General features: G+C 46.9%; 1 protein-coding gene across 7 annotated transcripts in view; it reads right to left on the bottom strand.

The window, feature by feature from the left end:
* The window catches only part of FAM20B (FAM20B glycosaminoglycan xylosylkinase), a 42,319-nt gene extending 25,769 nt beyond the window's left edge, over window positions 1-16,550 (bottom strand). The window contains exons 1-3 of one of the 7 annotated variants that reach the window (XM_043567605.1): window positions 16,426-16,550; window positions 12,729-12,853; window positions 2,546-3,047 (exon numbers count right to left, since the gene is read on the bottom strand). In XM_043567605.1, coding sequence (XP_043423540.1) covers window positions 2,546-2,922 — 377 coding nt within the window. In that variant the 5' untranslated portion in view covers window positions 2,923-3,047; window positions 12,729-12,853; window positions 16,426-16,550. Of the gene's footprint in view, window positions 1-2,545; window positions 3,048-4,375; window positions 4,965-12,728; window positions 12,854-15,647; window positions 15,770-15,814; window positions 16,286-16,425 lie in introns of those variants that run through there. The other 6 variants (XM_043567602.1, XM_043567601.1, XM_043567606.1 and 3 more) reach the window with 6 other exon arrangements.
* Window positions 16,551-24,059: the final 7,509 nt, after the last annotated feature.

The following is a 24,059-nucleotide window of genomic DNA, read 5'->3' as shown; positions in this document are numbered from 1 at the left end:
GGACTACATTTCAAAACTAAACTAGTGATTTCTGCTGACGGGAGCTCAGGAAGGCAGGCAAACAGAAGAGAATCACACGTGCGTGGCAGAACACCAGCCACTCTTACTCAGATCCAAACGCCAGTTACTGCGAGGTGACCTTGTCAGGTCAGTTACTCTCTCTTAGCCTCAGTTTCTTATTCTAGAAGTAAGAAGTGTAGGGACATTTGGATGGCTCAGTCGGTTGGGCATCCAACCCTTGGTTGCAGTTCAGGTTTATGATCTCATGGTTTGTGGGTTCGAGCTCTACGTTGGGCACTGTACTGACAGCACGGAGCCTGCTTGGGATCCTCTCTGTCTCTTCCTCTCTGCCCCACCCCTGCTCGCACTCTCTCTCTCAAAATAAATAAACTTAAGTGTAACCGCCCACAGTCGTGGTAAAAGCTAAAAGCATTGACAGATACAAAAGTACTTAGTGTAGAGCCTGGAGAATGGTGTGCATTCAATGGAAATTATGTCGCAGGGCCCACGGAATCGTACTTTTTTCCATATCACCTGCCAGTCAGACTTTTCTATTCTCCAAAGGCATGCCGTATGTTTCCTTTCCTAATTTCCACATCTTCCATACATCACACTTCCCAGTTCCAGGCAAATACAGATTTCTTCCATTTCTGGGATCCCAATGTATTTGTTCTCTGGCTGTATGCTATCTATTGATGGTTGGGTCATGAAGACAGCTAGGCTAACTACTCTTATCACAGTTGAATTTTGTACATCTTTACCCCACATTTCTCCCACCGGAAAGAGACCCAAAGGTATCGGTTATAATTCTCTCAAAAGCCCTATTAAGGAATGAGAAAAATGTTTAGTACATAGAAAATTTTAGACATTATAAACTTTGAGAAAATTCACTGGTAACTAACTCCTGGCAAAAGAATATGAATCACCATCATGTTAACCTATTTCGAATTCATATACTCACAGGAAACTTTAAAAAATATTAATTATACTATAGAATTGCCAAACAAATGATCTCTGTAGAGCCTTGGAGAAGTCTCCAAGGGATCATCATCTAACGACATATAATTCAGCCCACTTTTTCAGATTTTGGACTGAAGTAACTAGAATGGCCCAGTTCTCTCCTTAAAACAGGTAAACACACACACACACACACACACACACACACACACACACACCCCGAAACCCAAAACAATGAGGCATCACTACACACATATCAGAACGGCCAAAACCCCCAACACTGACAGCACCAAATGCTGGTGAGGCACCCAATGCCGCTCATTCACTGCTGGTGGGAATATAAATAGCACAGCTACTTAGGAAGGCAGTTTGGCAGTTTCTTGCAAAATTAAACATCCTCTTACCACATGATCCAGCAAACGTGCTCCTTGGTAGTTACCCAAATGAGCTGAAAACTTACTTCTACACAAAACCTGCACATGAACGTTTGTAGCAGCTTTATCTATAATTGCCAAAATGTGGAAGCAACTAAGATGTCCTCCAGTAGGTAAATGGAGAAACAAACTGTGGTACAACCGGACGATGGAATATTACTCAGTAATAAAAAGAAACGAGCTATCGAACCACAAAAAGACATGGAGGAAACTGAAATGCATTTTGCTAAGTGAGAGAATTCACCCTGAAAGGCTACAAAGGTAGGATTCCAATTATATGGCATTCTGGAAAAGGTAAAACTATGGAGACAGTAAAAAGATCAGTGGTTGCTAGGAGTCTGAGGGAGGAAGGGGAGGATGAACATGTGGAGCACGGGATTTTTAGGATGGGAAAGCCCTTCTGTGTGATAATGTAATGGTGGATACTTGTCATTAGAGGTTTATCAAAATCCACAGAATGTACCACACAGAGCATGAACCCTACTGCGAACAGTGACCTTTAGCTAATAAATTCCTACTGGCTCATCAACTGCAATAAATGTACTACACTAGTGGAAGACCTTAATTATAGGGAAACTGAGGCGGGGGGGGCGGGGGGACAAACTCTCTGAACTTACACCCTCGACTTTTCTGTGAACCTAAAACTGCTCCAAAAAATAAAGTTTATTAATTAAAATGAAATCAAAGCAAAACCCATGTGAAAGAATCACAGCTTCAGTCCTTAGACTTTAGTCACCTGTCCAAACCCACTCAAGCTGTGGGTAACTCCTACTCCACCACACCCCTGATGTGTGCTTGGTTATCCGGCCTCTAACTGCACACTTCTGGTGACAAGTCGCTTATTTCCCAACCAATTCATTTTGTATCTCTAACATTTGGCACACAGAACATATTTGATAAATTTAGAAATCAAGGAGCGCTCTAAGTGTAAAACGTTCAGTCTTATACAGAGCCAAAATATGTTCCTACAAATCTGTCCCAGAGAATCACAGAACACTAAGAGCTGGAAAATACTTCAGAGGTCTTGTAGTCTATTCCGCTCATGTTGTTGGAGAGAAGACTAAGAGAAGGTGATGAACAGTCTTCCATAAACTTCGAGTTACTTGAATCAACCAACTAGCACAATATAACTACCTCCTGAGAAGAAGACTTACCGCTTAGGTTTGAAGACGACTTTCTGTCCTCCTTCAAGTATCAGTAAGGCTTTCAGTTGTGTCCCTTTATACCCCACATCAGCTTTAATGATCTTCTTGGTGGCCATGGCATGCATGATCGCCCCCAGCTCTGGGGTCTCTTCTGGGTACACTTCCCGTGGAACCACCCACTGGGCTGCAATCTCCCAGGGAGACTGCAAGGTGTGGTCCAGCTTGGGCACCAGCTCTACCCGCAAGCCAGCCATCATTCTGTGAAAAGCCCTCTGGTCCTCTCGGTTTGCCGCTGATGTGTCTAAGTTGTCAATCAGGAAAACTTTGGTGAAGATAAAGATGACAAGAAGAATTGCTAACAGCACGACTCGCTGCTTTAGCTTCATGTTGACCTCTTTTCCTTCTCCCCGACCCACTCTCTCTCTCACTTCTCAAGGAGAGCAGGTTAGCAAGGAGATTCCATGATTACGCACACTGGTCCATTTCTTCACAGGAGCGCCTCCCACAATTCCTGTAAGCCCAAGTATAAAGCAAAATTAAGTCAGAAATTCTGTCCTTCCAGCCCTGAATGGTTTGCAAGCCTCAGATATATAACTCACCCTTTTATCCTTGCTATTCCTAAAGCCTGAGAAGACCCAGTAATTTCAAATCGACTGGTCTGGGGAAGGACCTCACAAGTAAACACCAGGTACAATGAAAATTTTAAAGCAAATACTCCTGTCTTAAGAGGGTGCAGACCCATCTAGGAGCCATTTGAATGGCTACAAATGCCAAAACACCAAAACAATGGGAAAGAGCACAACAAAAGTAAAACACTAAGATACGTGTAACTCCTTAACTTTCATTTTTACCTTTCAAAATCCATCAAGGATTTCTGAACATCCAAAACCACCAGTATTTGGTAACTTTCCAGTTCTCATCTTTTCTAAATGTAAGTTTTATGACATGTTGTAAGTCAGGAACTCCTAAAAATGCCAAAGAGGATACAGAGGAGAGCAGTAACTCCTCCGAATCCAAACCCCCAGCAAGCCTGGATGTGTCATTATCTGTTGCTCACGTAGTTAAACACAACGCCCAGGCACGCATCTCTGCTTCATCAGTCTCCCACTAATTATTTTTCAAAATTAAAATCCCTGTAAAAGAGGGATAATGAAATCTGGACAAATTAAGTAAAGGAAAAACATATCCCTATGCCATCTGGCTATTAGTAGAACATGACCAGAAAACTAATGAAACGTGGTACTATGGCAACATTATGAAGTCTGGACCGGTCGGGCATGTAACAAAGAGATGGGCGCCACAGATATGGGCAAGCACTGCTTCCGGCATGGGGCTGACCACGCTCCGGTCGATCCCCAGCGAACAGATCCCACACACAAGATTTCTGCAAGAACATACAGTGCGGTCTCATTTGCATGCGGACAGGTTGCTTTCCACTCCACGGGGCCATTTAAAAACACGCGCAAGCCTGCCAGCTGGACGCCTACTGACAGCACAGCGCTGGCTAAGACAAATGTGACAAGAAGATAGCAGGGTGTGGCTTCACCCTCCGATTCATCTAACAACTCAAACCATCAATCGAAGAAATCACGCCAATACAAAAGGGCGAACGTCGGGCTGAGACCCTCCCGCCGAAACTGGAGACTGCTCTCCTAGGAACAGCTGGAAACCCCTCCAAACACAGTCGACCAGGGCAACGGCGTGTTCTGAGGGCATCACCTTGCGGTGAGCCTGCCGCCAGGCAGTTCATGCTTGGTGATTAACCTCCCCTTTGCGGTTCGTTTTGGTGACGAAGAGGAAAGGGAGAGTCAAATTCTAATTCTAATTCACTCCAGCCACCTGTTTTGTTTCAGCATCCTTCTCCCAGGGAGCACGTAACACTGTCAGCTGAGGCAAAGGCAATTCAAGTGCATCCAAAATGTAACTGTGATGGTACGGAGTTTGGTGTGAAACTCAGTAAGATGGTTCTCTGTGATTACGGTGAAGAGCGAGCGCTAGCCTGAGAGCAGATTCCAGAGACCGCTGGTTCCAGCACGACCCACGCACCACACAACTCCTTCCGTGATCCTCCGCTCCTCCAGTGATCTGTTCAACGGCACCCGTCTCGGCTGCAGTGACAAAAGGGAACGTGGAAATCTGGCTGTGTCAGCGTCCGCTTCCTCAGTACCTCCAGCCGCAACCACCCACGGGCCTGGCACCACTGGCACGAGGGGCAGGCGCAGAGGGGCAAGTGGGGCGGCTGTCCGCCAGGACTGACTCTGGTTAACCCCCAAACTTCCAGGGCCGCTGCTCATTTCATTTGGGCTAAGTTCCTCCCTCGTGCTGTATAAACCTATCATATCTAAACATTCGGCATAAAGGCCACGGATATTGAGGTGTGTTTGTTTTTAATCACTAAAGCAACAGGAAGTTCCAGCAGCTCCAAAATTCAGACCAAACGGTCCCGTTCCACAGTCTTTGTGCGCTTTTAAAATGGGAAATCTCGGGGCGCCTGGGTGGCGCAGTCGGTTGAGCGTCCGACTTCAGCCAGGTCACGATCTCGCGGTCCGTGAGTTTGAGCCCCGCGTCGGGCTCTGGGCTGATGGCTCAGAGCCTGGAGCCTGCTTCCGATTCTGTGTCTCCCTCTCTCTCTGCCCCTCCCCCGTTCATGCTCTGTCTCTCTCTGTCCCAAAAATAAATAAACGTTGAAAAAAAAATTTTTTTAAAAATAAAATGGGAAATCTCATTACCTTCTGAATAGGCCTCAGAAGCACCCGTTCAGCAATTCGGGGCCGCAAACAATTCACCCACTCAACTACGAGAGGGGTTTACGTGAAGTGAACGAAGGAAGAGTTCAACTGCTAAGTTATTTCACCATTTACCTCTGCAGATCGGGAGTGAGCACGGGGTGCAAGAGGCCAAACAAGTTTCCGTGTTTGTGATCAATCGCCAGCCACATCCTGGCAGAGCAGGAAAGACAGGTGCCCTTCGTTCCCACAGCCACCAACGTAACCCAGTGCTCATCCCCTTCTGCTGAATCACGGAAAGAACTGCGTTCCAGGCCTCCAGGTTCTCCAGCGCAGACCAGATGATGCGCCACAGTCGCCCGCCTCATCACACACCGCTTCTGATTTCCCCACGTTCCTTAGCCAGGCATCAGAGCCGCCCTCTGCACGGGCTTCCGCGGTCTGCTCTGCCAGGCAGCACCGTTCCTCAGTTTCAACTCAGACGGACCATGACCAGGCTCTGCCCTCCCTGCCACGTGTGGGGCTGACCTCCGCCCTGTCATTCCTCACACGGGGACTCCCTCAAAAGACCTCTTGCTCTTACCCTTTGTCCCCATTTTCTCCTGTTTAAAGCCTAATCTATCTTTCAAGGGCCATCTCCGAGGCCATTTCCGGCCCCTCTTCACACCCTACAGAAACCTTTGTCCACTAGAGCACGCCTTCACCACACTCTGCCTCATCCAGTATCTTCTGCTACGTAGTTCTCAACTGCCCTCTCCGAAACTTGGCTCCTTGGTGATCTTACCTGTCTTTGCGATCCCTACGGTACCTCGCACAGTAAGGTGGATGCTTTATTCACCTACGCTGAACAAACCACTACAAAGATCTTGGGACTGTGGCGTTAATCTCCTTTGACGTTCAGAATCACATGAGTGTGCGGCACTTAATGCTGGCTCTCCTTTATCTGCTTATCCTCTTTGGGCAATCTACTTCTCTAACGACACGACACTCTGCTCGGTTTAGCTGGTAGTTTCGGGGTATTGTTTCTTTTTCTGAAGAAACATGGACAGTTCAGAAAGAGGTTTTCTTTAGCTGGAAAGTTGCCGTTCCTTCAGCGCACAGGGTAAGCCAAAGATATTTAAGAAATCGACAATGTAGAGATCATAGTGGAACTTCTACAAAAGAGTCTCTCCTATTCCAGAAAAATGTATGAGATGCAGGATACGGTATCATACCATCCTCTAGTGATGGCATACTTCTTACTCTTTACGATGCTCCCCTCTACGCCTGCATGCTTGAGAGGGTAGGATACCCAAGACAGGGTTTCCGTGCCGTATTATCTTCTTCTCTTGCTGGAAACAACGGCACACTTACCATACTCTCCGCAAACTGGGTTTCTAAGAAGATACCCCGTTTCGAAGGAAATTAAACCAAACTCACTGGCTACATTCCAAATTATTCATGAAAACTTCACTTGCATTCCCAGAGGAGTCTGCCTGCTCTATTTTATGCCTTCACCTCCTCTCAGAAATGCTTCCAACAGTGTAACACTGTCCAGTTTATATTATGGTCATTTATTTTAATGGTTCTGTTATGTGAAACAGAGCCTACCTCACAGAACAAACAGACTCAAGGCAATAACATAACTCAAAAAACGTTAAATGTAAAAAAGGCAATGTAAATGGTCGTCTTCACACTAAAAGCTGGCATAAGCTCTTAAATTGGAGTTCTGGAAGGTAGACCTTTATAAGAAATTTTCCTCCTGAACCCTGGTTTCATCTGCAGCTCCATCAGCTAAATGAGGCTTGCTATGGAGGCTCATTTACTTTCATTCTCTCTCTCTCTCTCTCTCTCTCTCTCACACACACACACACACACACACACACCATCCTACATATGTAACAAACTGTTTTATAAGGACAAACTCAGGACTATTAAGTTGCTTGGGGGAGAAGAGATATAGATTCTGCAGAAAATGCAGAAAAAAAGGGAGGTCTTAGTATGAAGTCTTCCACTCAAGAATCTAGCTGATGTCTGGAGGGACATATGCAGAAAAACATGGCAGTGCACAGGTCTAACTCATGGTGTGATAACATTCAATTTATGCAGCTGCTGAGGAACCTGTGAACACCCGGCCCCTCACTTCCTACTTTAGGAGGAACTCCCACAAGCCACCAGTGACGTTCCAAGTCTCACTGGCATCTGTGCACCCTAGAATCTCCCTCGGATCAACTGACATCCTTATACTATTTCTCCTCAAGTCATGGAGAAGAAATCCCAACCTTTGTGCGGAGTAACTAAAAGTGAAAGTTTCAGTAAGAACTTTTTCTTATCTTTTCAATTCAATGGTCAAATAACATTCTTTCCACATAAATGGAATGTAACATGCCTGTGAGTATAAAGTGCTCACAATGTTCAGTATGAACATTTCATACAGAAGGCTATTAACAAAGGAGATTTCAGGCAAAGTAGGAAGAATTTATTATATACCTTATAATCATATGTACTCACATAACCTCCCACCCTTGATCCTGAGTAGGACTTACAGGGACCATTTTACGAACTTCTTTAGTAACTGCGGGTTTCAGCAAAGCTCTGAAGGTCTGGTGGGGATAAGAAGAGGTAAGACCTGAATCTACTTAGGAGTTTTTGGTTGATTGTCTACAAAGACAGACACCAACAATTCCTCCCATCACGAAGTAGAATCTATTTTTTCTCCTCCCGGAACCTGGGCTGGCTCTGTAACTTGCTTTGGCCAACAGAATGCAATGGAATGACTGTGTGCCAGGTCTGGGCCCAGCCCTTAAAAGACCTGGCAGCTTCCTATTGGGACCCAGCCACCATGCAAAGAAGCTTGGGCTAGACTACTGAATGCGGAGGGACTGAGATGGAGAGGGGCCTGGCCAGCACCTACCCATTCTGGCCACCTCAGCTCAAGTACCCGACACAGAAGTGAAGCCACCCCAGTTCTATTAGAGGTCCCAGTCAAATGGGGTCACACGTGTGATCCCAGTCTAGAAACCATTTGGGCAGAACAACCAACCAGCTGAGCCCAGCTGACTTACACAATGGTGAGAAAGAACAAATCACTATCTTAAACCACTACATTTTGGGGTGGTTTGTAAAATACAACATTTTCACATACAGTCTGCCCTTATCAACTATTCTGGAGACATTAAAAATATTGAGGGAGAAGACACGGAAATAAATCATGTGACTAAAAACAATTCTCTCAGGAAGAAGGGAAACATTAAATTAACCATTAAATATAAACACTGGAATAATCAATTGTTAGGTCATATTTGTAAATAATTACTAATGCCTTCCACAGAGCAGTAAACTCACTGTGAAATGAAATGTTACACACCATTTCTGTCTTCATGGTAGACACTTAGGAAGATAGAGAATTAAGGTCCCTTTAAGGTAGCACAAGAAAAAACGGACTCTGAACTGGATCATTTACTAAAATCCATTTACATACTTTAGAACAATGGAGACTAACCTCACACCCTCACACAACTACACATGCCCAGTTTATAAAACCTGCCATTCATACTTCAGCCAAAGCCCAAATAATAGCAAAAATCACAACCTTTTAGTACAAAAAGTATTAGAGGGGCGCCTGGGTGGCGCAGTCGGTTAAGCGTCCGACTTCAGCCAGGTCACGATCTCGCGGTCCGTGAGTTCGAGCCCCGCGTCAGGCTCTGGGCTGATGGCTCGGAGCCTGGAGCCTGTTTCCGATTCTGTGTCTCCCTCTCTCTCTGCCCCTCCCCCGTTCATGCTCTGTCTCTCTCTGTCCAAAAATAAATAAACGTTGAAAAAATATTTAAAAAAAAAAAAAAAAAAAGTATTAGAAACGCACACACTTTCACCCTGAGCTAAGTCTGATATAATGTCCTTTTGTTTTTTAATGGGTAGCGGCATCAGAGCATTGGGCTACATTATTATTACCCGCCCCCTAGAAATAAATGCAGTTTCTCCTGCTGGTTACTGGCAATTCTGAGGAAAATCAAGAGCATTCAGAAATCGTCCCACCTAGCACTGTGTGCTTCCTTCTTTCCAGCAAGTCAAAACCACCAATACCAAAGAGCATCACGTGTTTATTACCCGGCTAAATCCTGAGTATCCCCCAGGAAACCAGCCCATTCTTGCATTGCCATGCACTGCCTACCACGAGAGCATACTCTTCTTTTTCACCTTCAAATAGCAGTCTTCCACGAAACCAAAAATATCAAACAATATTAACCAGTATCTATATCTAGTTTTCCTTTTCCTGCTAATTCTCTGCTTAAGAAATAGCTTCTTAAAGACAAATACCCTATGATTTCACTTGGATGTGGAATTTAAGAAACAAAACAAAAGAAAACAAATGAATGGGGAGGGGGGACAAAAAAACCCAGACTCTTAACTATAAAGAACAAACTGGTGGTTAACAGAGGGGAGGCGGGTGGGGGTGGGTGGGTGACACAGGTGATGGGGATTAGGAGTCCTTATCTTAAGGAGCACTGAGTAATGTATAGAATTGTTGAAATCACTATATTTTATATCTGAAACTAATATAACACTGTGTTAACTACACTGGAATTAAAATAAAATAAAATAGGAAATAGCTGCTTATTCTAAACGTAACTCTTTTGAGGCAGAATGGTTAAGAGTTTGTCCTCCGGATTCCGACTACCTGCTTTACCACCTACTGTGGCTCTTGGGAAAGCGATTTAATGCCTAACCTCCCTGGGCCTCAGTTTTTTCATATGAAAAGTGAAGTAAGAACACTATTGCCTAACTCACAGAGTTGCTAAAAATGAACATTACCACATTCACTGTGTTAAAGTTAGTGCCTGGGCAACCCACAGTGATCACTTGTTAGTCATTACTATAAGATCAAAAACCCAAAGATGACCTCCTGAAAGGAGAAAGAATGACAAAGAAAATAATCCTCAATGATTGTATTGTCTTCTGAGCCAAATCCTTTCCTAAGTTTGAAGAGCAGCGAAGACTATAAGCAAGTAGGTATCTTCAAAGTGGGTACCGTGTGAAATAGAAGACTGGGAGGCCATGTCACTAACTGGACCCACCTATTTCTCTTCTCTACAAAGTTCACATCTACCACGTTCAACAATGGGAGGAATTAAGTGATTCTATTCTACAAAAAAGGTGGAAATAAAATGCCTTCACAATCCTTTTTTTAAAAAAAAAATTTTTTTTAATGTTTTATTTATTTTTGAGAGAGGGAGAGACAGAGCATGAACAGGGGAGGGTCAGAGAGAGGGAGACACAGAATCTGAAACAGGCTCCAGGCTCTGAGCTGTCAGCACAGAGCCCGATGCGGGGCTTGAACTCACGGACCTCGAGATCATGACCTGAGCCGAAGTCGGCCGCTTAACCGACTGAGCCACCCAGGCACCCCTTCACAATCCTTTTTAATTTGGAAAATTAGCTCTCTGTTTTAAAGACGATAGCTTTGGGGGCACCGGGTGGCTCAGCCGGTTGAGCATGTGACTCTTAATTTTGGCTCAGGTCGTGATCCCAGGGCCATGGGATCGAGCCCTGCGTCAGGCTCAATGCTGAGCATGGAGCCTGCTTAAGATTCTCTCTTTCTCCTCCTTCTCCCCTTCTCCCCAACTCATGCCCTCTCTCTAAAAATTAAGGGGAGCCTAGGTGGCTCAGTTGGTTAAGCGTACAACTCGATTTTGGCTCAGGTCATGATCTCACAGTTCATGAGTTCAAGCCCCGTGTTGGGCCCTTTGCTGTGTCAGCATGAAGCCTGCTTGGAATTCTCTCTCTCCCTCTCTCTCTACCCCTTCCCCACTTACGCGCTCTCTCTCTCTCTCAAAATAAATAAATGAACTTAAAAAAAATAGGATGATAGTTTTACATGTCCTAAAGCTCTTAAGATAGGCCTTAAGAGTAACTTAAAAGCTATAGGTATAGAAAATCCAATTCCCACATAGTCCAAATTACTCTGAGTATTACTTTCCCCCCCACTGTTCTCACTTCAACATTTGTTCAGATCTGTAAACTCACAATCCCTTACATGATTGTGTCCCATGAAGGAAGGTAACTAAAATGATCACTAGGCGTTAAGGAAATGTTAAGGTAGCCTTTCTTCTGGGCTGTAAGAGCAAAAATGAAATAGGCAATAGAGAGTGTTTGTGCCCTCCGGAAAAAAATTCAATTCCTGCAAACCTGTGCCATTTAAACCTTGATCTGGGGCAACTCTTTAACCCTATTCCTTGAAAAAGGAAAAGAAAAAAATCTTTAGCTCATACTGCTAGTGAGGTTTGTTCCAAAAAACCAACTCAGGCAGTGTTCCCTGATCCAGAAACTCTGGAAATGCCTGAGAATTTGCATTCTGTTTCAAGTGGGCCAGGTAAAACGAAACTTCCCAAGTTCTAGGTATTTATTTCACTGCTCAACTGTCAGTATATAACCACCATTGAAAGCTATATTATAGAACGTAATTCCCAGAATAGTGTGGAAATATGGAATTTCAAAGAATATAATATTATCCTTCAGATTTTCCTGTTTTCCGTCTATATTGCTCCATTCGCTACAGTTCTGGAAAGGTATATTAGCTTTATGCAACAATAACACCTCACATTATTAACCTTACGCTCTGGGTGTGTCAAGCTGACGGGCCACAGATCACTCTAGAAACAGCAGAACCCCAAGCAGGTCTGGGCTGAATTGAGGCTGAGTGGCTCCAGGCACGATCCCTTTGTTAAAATATGAATATAAACTCACACACACATTTTTGGGCATGCCTATCTCCTCTCCTATTCTGTGAGCTCCTCAAGGAAAGGGGATGTATTTTACTCTTTGTACTTCCCCATAAGCTGGCACAGTGCAGGGTGCGGGAGAGCCACTCAATAGATGCCCACCAAACAAAAGGAGTGAAGACCAAGGGAGGGAAACCTGCATGGTTATAAAAATGTCGTCAGCTCCTTGGTCTAAAGATGGCCTCTTTTACAGACACAGAGAAACTAGGTCCTGTGATGAATTCAGATACATAGCACAGTAAAACAATGCAGAAATATCACATATGTATACGTATACATATTATGCACCCAATTTTAAATTGTTGCCGCCCGTGCCCTACTTCCACCTTTCAAGGCCATTGCTACTGCCAAGCCTGTTTCTGCCATTGGCTGGGACTGGGAGCAAAGGCGATCTGCAAATGCTAAGAGGAAGACTGGAGATGGCCCAAGACACTGCCCGAGAATGACACCAGACAGGGCTGGAGCCCGATCTTCAGGTGTCACTGGCGATGCTTTCCGAAATGAGAACCACCGCTGGTACCTTCCTATCGTTTTCTCTTTTCTGCCGAAGAACTACACAAACATAAATGCACCTCAACAGGGTGCACGTCTGTTATCTAAACCAAGGGTAAGAAACGAGGCGTCCACAAAAGGTGTTTGGGCAGCCAAATCGTGGTTCCAAAGTCCATCCGCTAACGGAGAGGCGCGGCAGACCCTCGCAAAGCCCACCTGGCTGCTTCATGTCCCATCGGGAAGCAGAGTTACCGGGGCTGCTACTCCACAGAAGACCAGAAGCCGCTAATGTAAAAGAGGGCGGCAGGGACACGAACAACAGCAAAAGCACGACTTCCCCCCTGTGAAAGAAGAGGCAGGCTATTAAAGGCAGAGTCAGGAATTCAAAAAGCAGAGGACGGCAAACATACGTATCTCAATCGCTTCGAAGCCCGGCTCCATCACGGTCAGTAACGGATGCCAGTACCACAACCTCAAGTCAATAAAAGAAACACGAAACTATACTGTTTAAAAAGCAAACAAAGCACAGAACACATTATAAAAATTTCCCCACAGTAAGTAGAAAACAAGAATCTTCACAGATAAGACTTATTCCCTAAACAAATAAGATGAGGGAGGCACTGCTATGTACATACGGCAGAAAGCATTGGAGAGAATGGTATGACGGACTCACCCCTGTACTTGGATCTGTTACACGTTCCCAATTTCATAGGCCCTCGCCTCCTTTTATCACGTACCCAAATGAGTATCCTCCCCTCCACTGGACTGTCACCTTGCCAGAAAGGACAGACCTCTAGACACACACCAAAGCTATCTCTTTTCTGCATCAGGCTCCACTTCTTATCTCATACTGGGATGACACCTGCACCCCCAAGACTCATCAAGCCGGGTGCTAGGCCTCTCTTTCCTCTTTTGCTTTTGCGTAGGAAAGACAAAATCACAAGTCAGATCTCTGCATTATATTCTCTCCTGGAGGCCTCTAGCAGTCTGGCTGACATCAGAAGCTGGTCAGAAGCTGCCTTCAGTTGCAAAGTAAGGTCTTCCATTCCCCAGGTCTGTGCTAATGAATTCATTAGTCCTTAGGGGTCACAGAGGCAGCTCAAGGAAGGAAAAGAGGGAGAAATAATACAGGTTTGGAATAAGGAGCTGCTGGAGAAGCACTTCCGGGAGGGACAGCTCTCCTTTCCCGTGACCCTCTGTAAGGGATGAGAAGGATGGGACAATCAGGATCAATGATAATGGTGAGGCCATCACCAAGAGCTCCAGTTCTTCAATTAAAGCAAAAATACTGACTACCAATCCAACTGCTCAGTTAGTCTAGCCAGAGAAGGCTGCAGGAGCAAGTCTGCGAAGCTGAACCTGACCGGGCACCAACGGCTGCCCAGAGGCTGCAGGGGGCTAGAACAGCATACAATCACAGAATCAAATCTCAAGGCCGCTCCAGCAAGTAACACCCTGTACAGATACCCATCTTCACGGCAATTTTCAACAGTAATCTGAAACACGCTCTCTTGTCTTTCCCTTAACAAAAACAGGAACTCAGCAATTTATACACTAGAGTATTTCCCCTTCCTTCATACTGTTTGCCATTCATTCGTTCAACCACCAAATATTTCTTGCACATCTACTGGGCGCTGTTAGGTGCAGAGAGAAAAGTATGCCAATTATCATCACTATTACGACAAACTGTAGTGCCTCATTGTAACTATACTTCCTACCTCAATCTACAAAACCACATGGCACTTAGTCCCCGGGTGACCAGACATCAGCTTCAGAAGGCTGTCTCCTTTTTATTGTTTGCAACTGTGGCCACAGAATACAAAGAGCAGCCTCTGCTTCTATTATGAGACTGCACCAATCATCAAGAGACAACCACTGTGGCTGCTATTTTTAAAAGTTATCAGTTCAAGAGCTGCAGTAGCTGACTTCAGGGTTTACACCATGGAAATGATGGTCACACCAAGTGTGGGAAGTTCAAGTCTGCCCTGCAAACAAACAAACAAACGAACAATTTCATTTAGAAATTCAATATTCAAAAAAGATAAACAGAAGAAGCTTTAAGGGCATGTGAGAGAGCTGGATTCTACAGATGGAAATCAAGAGAATGGACTAAAAGTCAAAGAACTAGGAACTCAACATCAAATCATGAGAAGACATCTAAGATTAGATGATAGAAACAGTGATGTTTGTTCCCTAATTCAGAGTACCCAGAAAGAAAAGCAGGACATGTGTTTTCAAGTTTTCACTCTTTAACCCAATAGTAGCTATTTTCCTCTAGGTTCAGAGAAACAACAGAACAAATCAATGACACATTTTCACAAGGCACCCTGAAAGAGAAGCTGTGAGCTCCGAGATTTCCTGATCATCTTTTGCCATGACCATTCTATCACCGCACTTTATCGTGAGCGAGGCTGAGAATCTGAATTACTTGCTTGTGCTTTTTTATTCTCCTCTGATAAGCACTTTGAAATCTGGAAACCCTTCCTGTTGACTGATTCCATTGTATGGTTCCAGGGATCAAAGTCCAACAACTTCGCAAACTTCAGAAAAGTTATCAATTTAACACAGAACATTAATTTCAAATCTACCTTAGGCTGGCTCTGAGTCTAGGCAAATAATTTAGCATTTTTAACACCTGTACCTCAGTTTCCCAAAGACATGTCTTGCTGATAAATAATATATGTGGAAGTGCTCTAAGGCTTAGCTCAAAGGTTCTGCATAAACTCAAGGATTATAAGCACACTGAGGTCTCTAACTCAATTTTTAAAAGCAACCCCAATGAAATTTATGCATTAATTTATAACACGATAGGAAATATCAATCTTAATCACCCGATTCATGTATAAACGTATAAAGTCCTACAATTTAAAAGCTAAAAGATCCCACATTCCTCTTCCCCTTTCAAGGTGAGAAATCAAATCTCCACAGGGAAACTGGGTGGAGAGGATACTGATACCTGGCCCTACCTAGCCTCAAAGTCGCAGTATCAAGCATCTCTAATTTTCCTAAATCACATACTCCTCACCCATCCAAGTGATAATATAGCCATTTAAAGGATTAAAATTCCATAACGACCAATCACGCCCTGTCGTCTCCACTTTCCCTCCAGCATCCTTCCACCCCTTCTCTTCCTACCGGAAGACTTGCAGACAACAGAAGCCTGCTTAGAACGAAACTCTTTATCAGATCCCACAATCAAGGGCGCAGCTTGACAACTGCTCACATCCATCAAGGCAACGTTTCGGTTCGCTTCTAATCGCGGGGCCCACACACCCGGAAATGAAATCTCAAGCGCAACCCACTTTGGACTACCGTATCATTTCCTTAAGTTGTGCCCGAGTGCGAGTGCGGGGTGCACGATCCCGAGAGACCGCGGAGCCCGGGCACGGTTACCCTGCCTCCCGCCTCGGGCCTGGTGGTCACTTGCGCTTCTCGGCCACGAGGTGGGCCCGCGGGCGCGCGATCCTCCCCGGGCCGCCGCAACGGGCGCTCGGCGGGACGCGAGGGAGGCACTGGGACCAGTCTCCTCTAGGGACCGCGCCGGGGCGCGAGGGGTGGTCATTAGAAAGACCCCCGGCGGCCCCAGGTAAGGCCGCGCCTCAGGCGGGCCGAGCGGGCGCTCCTCCAGCCGCGCCCGCCCGCAGGAGTCCGCCGGGGGGGCCAGCAAGGCGGGGCGCGCGGCCCGGGTCGGTCTCCAAGGCAGCAATGGGGCCAGATCCGGGACCCGCCAGCGGCCGCTCGGGGACCGCTCCGGGTACCGGCGCCCGGCCCCTCGGGGAGGCGCCCCGCCCCCAAGCGGCCCCCGCCCGGCGCGCGCCACGCACCGCGCCCCGCCCGCGAGCCAGCCCGCACTTTCCCGCCCGCCGCGCCGGGGGCGGGGGTCGCGCGCCCTCCCCGCCCCCACGCCGCTCACCTGCCGAGCCCTAGGCTCGCTCCATGGCCGCCCGCGCGGTGCGGTGCGGTGCGGCCCGGCCACCCCCGCCGCCTCCCGGGAGGGGCAGCCCCACGCCGCGCTCACCGCCCCCAGCCGCCGCCGCCACTGCGGCTCCCGCCCACCCCCGGCCCGGCCATTCCCTGGCCACTCTCCCCGCGCTAAGCCGGCGGTCCCACACCCACCCCCCCCCCCCCGCCTCCGCGGCCCCCGACTGTTGGTACCGTCCTAGCGTAACGCCTTCCCCGCGACCAATCCAAGGGCTCACTCTGAGAGGCCCCGCCCCCGCCCTCCGGTGGGCGGGCCTACCGGGCTCGCTCCGGACGGCCCCCCCTTAACCCTTCCCTTCCCGGGTCGGCCCCGCTTAACTCCCTCGGCGCCGCCTCCCCTCTGTCCTCCGCCTCCCTACCGCCCGCCCCACTTGCAGAAACTGACCTCGAACTTCTCTCTTGCCTTCTCTTTTTTCTTTCCTGATTTTCACAAGCAGGTAGGAGGCCAGGCAGTGGGACTGGAGAGTTGGGGTCTTTTAGGTCCACTTCTACTTATGAGAAGCAATTTCCCTACGCCTTTTGCCCATTTGATTTGCCTCGACTGATGCTTCTATCTTAAGTGTATCCCCCTCGCCCAAAAGAGGCCAACCTTCCTACATCGAGCGCCAGTCGCTCTTCCTTGGGACCAGAGCAACCCCCCCCTGCTACATTTAGTAGCATTTAGCAAAACTGTGCTTAGTTTACTGTGGTATTAGTTGTTTAACGTCCATCTCCTGCAGTGGACTGTAGGCGCCATGAGGGCAGAACAGTGGCGTCCTGTTTTCCAATACCCGACACCCAGTAGACTGCCTGAAAATGGTTTGCATGAAAGATTCTCCCTCCCCTTAAGTTGCTTCTTTTCCATGGATTGCGTGCAGATCATCTGTTGTATAATGCACCATTTCATTTATTCAGCATAGACTGAGCTTGGACTTAGTGTATGTCCAAGGCACGTTGTGTATATAAGGCACGTTGATTTGCGGGATAAGATGTGTGAGATGGGGAAAGACTGAGCCGATGCTTTGTTCAGGCTGTATAGTTCATTCAAGCAGTAGGATGCAGTGGAAAGAACTCCTTACTGACTGTGTGACATTGGGCGTGCCAATATCTAGAAAATGTCCTTATCTGGAAAATGGGAGTTAATCAAGGTACCTTATTTCACAAGATTGTTGTGAGGACCAAATTAGTAAAAGTGTGGGGAAAGTGCTTTCACATTATTGTACAATGGTAATGATTATTCGTGTATTTACTGAGCACTTGCCATCAGGAGAGCCTGAAGAAATAATGATGCCGGACACCAGCCCCAGACAATCTAGTGAGGGAGGCAGAAAACAATCACTGCAAGAAGGAACACACTGTCAAATACAGAAGGAGTTGTGTCAGCTTTTTACTGGATGTAGTCGAAAGGGCTTGGGGTCGTTTTTCTGACCACGGGATACATCACTCTTAGGAAAATGAGCTGGATAGATACAGGGGTCTACTTAATTTCTCTGACATCCATCTGCCTGCAATTGGCTAATCTTGAGCTTTGTTTACTACATCAGGAGACCATTAAACAAAAGGGCAAAGCAACAGTTCCTCTAAGATACTTTACCCCAAAGGACTTTCCTTTCGTGCCTAGAACTCTGACAAAGATAGTGAGGGTAGATTGTCCGTCACTGCTCAGGAGCGCACATCCTGTAGCTTCAGTTTCATGCTGATCCCTTCTGTCATTAAGGACATTCACAAGGCGGGGTGGGGTTCATGGCCTCTCTAGGCAATCCACTCCAGTGTTTAATTTCACATCCATCAGATCCTTCCATCCACCCCATATGCTGCAGGACAGACACGCTTTCTCTAATTCTGTCTTCAGAGATGAGAAGCCAGGGGTTCAGGGCCTTCATGCTTTCAGACAGCAAAATTGGACCCCCCCACCCCCGGCCGCCCCATCTTCCCCTCCCTAGACCACATTATTCAGGCTCTTTGTGACTGTATGCACAGCACCAGCACTGTCCTGATACAGCACGATGTTAGTATCTGCCCTCTTCTTCCTGCAGTGCGCCTTGCTTCCCACCCAATCAACAGTCAATATATTCTAGGTACTGTGGGGGATGCAGTCATTTAAGAAGGGGATTCTGCCTTCAAAGAGTTTACATGACTAGCACACAGGAAGCAGCTGCAAGAGATACGGGGGACTTAAATTATGCAGCACAGAGTCTGTGATCACTGAAAGAATCAGGGTCCAGGAAGATAGTGTGGGCCGGTATGGCCAGCGAAGGAGGATTAAAGTGAGCAAAATACGGGTGGGAGAAGAGACGGACGATATGAACCAAAGTTAGGTACTGCCGTGTGCACTCAACGACAGACGTCCTCAGCCAATGATACGCGGTGGGAGACTTCCGTCCGTCCTTCGGTGAATGTCTACCAAGTGCCACGCGCTGAGCTAGACCCAGCTCATGCAAAGGCCAAAGAAAGCCTGGTTCTCATGCTTGAGAAGCTGATGGTCTAGTATTGAGAAATAGAACAGAAAGTCAGGCAGAACCCCCATAGGAAGGTCTGAGTCCTTTGCCAAAGCTTCTGTGATGCTTCTTTCAGAACTCATGTGATGTCGTTCTAGGCATCCCTGTCTAATCTCCCCCTTTGCCTCTCTCTTCCCTGTCCCCAAACTGCAAGGCCCTTAAAGACACAGACTGACTTTATTTCATCTTTCTTTCCATCTGTGGAGAGCCTCCCGGAGAGTACTTTCTCTGCATTGACGTGTTGAAGTGCATCGAGGTTAAATCAGAGAACAAATTTGGCCGTCCCCTTTAGCCAGGGACAGTGCCCATATGTCCTCAGTGGAGGAGTCTTTAGTAGCCCAGTGCAGCATCCCCCAGTGGCTTGTCCACGGCCTGCAGAATTCAATAGCAACTCCTCTGCTTGGCATTTCCAGGCCCAGTCCACCTTACTGGGCCCATTTTCTGCTAATGTCTTACCTTCTACCCTAAATGATTCACTTGCTCTGAGGACATCCCCTTTTCTGCACCCCTGGTTGTGATCATACAGATTCTTCCTCTGGGACTCCCACCTCGCCCCATCCCCCTCTCTACTTGTGAAACTGTTGTGTATCTCCCAAATACCATTTGCTCATGAAGCCTTTCCTGACCTCTGCAGCTGTGCATGTACTCCTGGGCCTCGAAGACCCAGAACTTTCTACCTCCTTTGCAGTATGGTTTGCAGTGATCTCTTTGGGGATATGTCTGACTCCTTCCCCTGGCTTGTAAACCCTTCATGGTCAAGGACAGTGTTCTATTCACATCTGTATCTTCCTTAGTGCTAATACTGTGCCTGGCCCATGGTGAACACTCAACACTTGAAAGAGAAGTTTTAGAACAGGTCCTGTAGGCATGAGAAATCAGAGATCTCTTTCTTGGCCTCCTCATCATTGTGTTTTCCTTTACCTGTTTCAGAATTTCCAGGTGCTTGCCAATTTGCCAAGCCCCAGGACTCAAATAACAGTCCAGCAATTCGAAGGTATAAGGGGAGGATTGTCTTAAGGTGACTGTATACACCAGCTCCAGCAGAACACACATGCTCGCTCACTCTCTCTCCTTTTAAGAGAATACACCCACAATGATGGATCGATCCTACTGAAACTAATTAAGTTATTTCTACATCAAGAAACTTGAAGGGAGCTGGAGGAGAGCTCTTGCTGTTCCAAGGTGCTGGGAGCCAGGGAGAGGGAGATGAAAGGATTATTGAGTGAAGGAGCATAGGTGTCCCTGCCAGGGGCAGGGGCAGGGGCAGGGGCAGGGGCAGGAGCTCTGCCTCCGCTGCCTCCGTCTCCGGGCAGGATTGTTCTTTGCATGGGGCTCTCTGCCGACCTGCCGCTTCTGCATTTCTTTCCCGGCTGGGCAAACTTCTTTCTCTCATTTAGCCACTGGCTCTCCACAGCTGCTCCTAGTAGCTCACACCCCTTGCTCCCAGCACTGGGAATGCCCACTTCACCCCCCTCGTGGCACATGTGGCAATGCCATCTGAACAAAACTTGCAAGTCCCAGGGACAGCATTATAAACCGCACACAGCACCCACTCAGCCTCTCTGCCAAGGAATTGTCCGGGATGCATGTATCTGAAAGTGATGGAAATCTTTCAGTTATTTCTTTCCATTCTCATTTTTTTTTAAAGCAGCTTTATGGAGATATAACTTACATACCATAAAACTCACCTGTTTACTTTGTACAATTCAGTGGTTTTCAGTATATTTACAGAGTTGAACAATTATCACCATAGTCTAATTATAGAGCATTTTCATCACCCCCAAAAGTAATATGGTCTATTTTCTCTCTTATTCTGAAAATATGTTTGTCTATTTGTTTCATTTTGGTTTTTTTTTTTTTTCATTTGCTTATTACAGGCAAAAAGAAAAATACCGCAAGGGGACAGTGAACTCCTAGAATTACTAAGAATGCAAAGGAGTTATAGCTCTCAAAGCTGCATTTCACTTAACTTCCACGGATGGCTGTAGTCGTTTAATTAGCCACTCCAAGATGTACACTTTGTTGTGGTATATCCTCCGGAGTGAATGGCCAGGGCCACGTCTTTGGACATTTTCCAGTTTGTTGTGCCTTTCTCTGATGCCAGTGGGCTCTCCAGCGGTTCTGGCAGAGACAATATTGCAAATTCCAGATTGCTAATTCCCACAAGGCAGTCATTGTGTAATAAGCTCAGGATGGTACCACATGCACATGGGTATTTAATACACATTTTTTTTTTCTTTTTGCCGTGATGGAAGCTCTTTAGTTTTTATTAGCTCAATTTAACGCATGAAGTAATTGCATTGATTACTGCATGTGGTAATTGCAGCCACCTGGAAGTTCTGGGGTCCTTAAATTCGGCTCCCCTCCCCCACAGGTAATGTGCAAGAAGTTAAGCGGAAGGCTCTCTGAGCCTCTCTCAGGACTGATGCAGGGGTGTGCTCTGACTGCACAGGGCCTTTCAAAATATCCCTACGCCTGCCCCACCTCCTCGAAGACTTGAGTTTAATTGTCTAACGGGGAAGGCCTCGCCAGGATATGTTTTCTTAAATATCCTTGCTCTTAAAATATTTATTTATTTTCGAGAAACATAGTGCAAGCTGGGGAGGGGCAGAGAGAGAGAGAGAGAGAGAGAGTGGGAGTCAGAGAATCTCAAGAAGACTCCACGCTGTCAGCGCAGATCCTGACACGGGGCTGGAACCCACGAACCATGAGATGGTGACCTGTGCCGTGAGACGATGACCTGAGCCAAAATCAAGAGTTGGGCGCTTAACCAACCGAGCCCCCCGGGTGCCCTTAGCAAGGTTTTTTGTTTTTTTTAACAAAGCTCCCGGCTGATTTTAATTTGCAACCCAGGCTGAGAACCACTCCTCTCCTAGTGACTAAGCCAGGATCGTGTTGAACCGTGTGTAATTGCCATCTTAGTAAGGCAAAAAGTGTTGAATATTGGCAATTTCATGTGATTCGATATAATATTCAGGTAATTCGTTTTTACTTTTATTTTTTTAAGTTTATTTATTTATTTTGAGAGAGAGAGAGAGCATGCAAGGGACGGGGAGAGAGAGAGAGAGAAAGAGAGAGAGAGAGAGAGAGAGAGAGAGAGAGAGAGAGAGAGAGAAAATGAATCCCAAGCAGGCTCTGCACTGTCAAGAAGGAGCCTGATGTGGGGCTTGAACCCACAAACTGTGAGATCATGACCTGAGCTGAAATCAAGAGTCAGGCACTTAACTGACTGAGCCACCCAGGCGCTCCAACTGGTTTTTATTTTTGAGTGGGAGGAAAGATTGGTCTTTTGGAAGGTATTCCACAGGAGACCAGTCGTTTCTCTACAAACCCCTGATCTGCAGCACATGAGGGTGAGAAAGGTGTGGCAGGGAAGCCAATGACCTCTGTGATCAAGGTGCTGCATCTGGGTGGACTAGACCCTCTGCATCTCTTCTTCCAGTGCAGCTGAAGCATTCAGAGGCCCATGGCTGCCGTGCAAGGAGGGAAACGAGCAGGGCTGGCCAAGGGTGAGACAAGCAGAAGTGTTGAGGGAACGTGACAAGGAGAGCATCTGGTCCCTCCTTCAAAGGCATTTACGGTTAAGCACATGTACAGTTTAAATACAGGGCGGGCCAAATGAAAGGCTTGGATAAAGAAAATCTGGTGCTCAGGCCTGCAGCTTGTGACCCTGACCTAGAAGACAGATGTTCGTGGCACAGAGAGGTGGCTCAGAACAGGGGAGGACAAGACATGTGACACAGTAGAACTAGGAACCCAGGGAGAAAGGAGCCAGCACGTCACAGCCATCCATGTTGTATATAGATCACTGATTCGTATTGATGAATAGAATTCCTTTGGGAGACCACGTCATGATTTATTTGTCCATTTCTACTCTCAATGGTCGTGTGAGTTGTTTCCAGGTCTGGGCTGTCACAGATAGCGTTGCATTCCTCTGCCATGACGGATGTTTGGGTTTACCTAGGAGTGGAGGTGCTAGGTCATGGGGGATGCTTGCGTTCAGCATTAGTAGAAAGTGCCAGTTTCCCACAACGTGGAACCAGTTTACACCTATATCAGCAGTGCATGAGTGGTGGCATAGCTCCACATTCTTGCCCCCTGAGTGCTTTCTGGGCCACTGAATTAACCAAACCTGGAACTGTCTACTTCCCACTTAAGTGTTTAAGTGACGACTGGTCAGAGTTTCTGTTACGTGCAGCCCAGAGCTTCCGAAGGCACTCTACAAGGGCAAGTCAGGGTGCTAAGCTCTGAAAGGCATCTTTCCTTTAAAGGCCAACCATTTTCTGGCGTGTGGGTCTCCCACCACCACTGGAGCGGAGCCTTTGTCTCTCCATAGGGAGCAACGCGTAGGTTCCCTCATTGTCGTTACCGGTTCCACCACTTGTCTAGGCCTTCCTCATTTGTGTCCTAAACTCTGCTAGTGGGTGTTCTCCTCTGAGTCTCTCCCACTCCAGTCCATCCTTCCTACACATGCAGTAGACTTCTGAGGTCTTCTGGATAATCCGGAAACAACTGAAATTATTTTCTCCGATATCCCATTTGGCTGCCCAAGAATATACCGAATGGCTTCTTTGCTAACAGCCAACTTACCACCCAGCCTAGCAACTATCGTTAACTGAGAACTCCTGTTGTTTGCCAAGCCTGGGGCTAAGAGCACCACACGTTATCTCATTTTATTCTCACAACGATCTCAAGAAGATCTTTGTGCCAGTTACAATGGATGGCCTCTCAGCTCCAAGCCACCCTTCATTGCCTGCTCTGGGAAACACAGACTGGACCTTTTAAAGATTTTTCTTTTGCTGGTGGCACGCTGTCCAGCCTCGTCAGTAGAGAGCGCCGGCGAGGCACCTCAAGGGGGCAGGGCTTTCCTTCCCGGTGCTGGTGTGCCCCATTCAGGTGGCCAGACTCCCGTAGAGCAGCGGGGTCAGCCACTTCACCCAGCGCAGCTCCTGGTGGTCCCTGCATAAATGACAGCATCCTAGAGGGTGGGTTTTGAGCAAGTTAAGAGATTTCTAGCAAGTCCTCCATTGTAGCACCACCACGACTTCTTTGCTGCTACCTCATGAGCCACAGCAACACCCCAGCAGTA

The sequence above is a fragment of the Prionailurus bengalensis genome, chromosome E4 (genome assembly GCF_016509475.1).
Source record: "Prionailurus bengalensis isolate Pbe53 chromosome E4, Fcat_Pben_1.1_paternal_pri, whole genome shotgun sequence".
In the NCBI taxonomy this organism is placed as follows: domain Eukaryota; kingdom Metazoa; phylum Chordata; class Mammalia; order Carnivora; family Felidae; genus Prionailurus; species Prionailurus bengalensis.
This window is presented reverse-complemented; position numbering and strand designations above follow the sequence as displayed.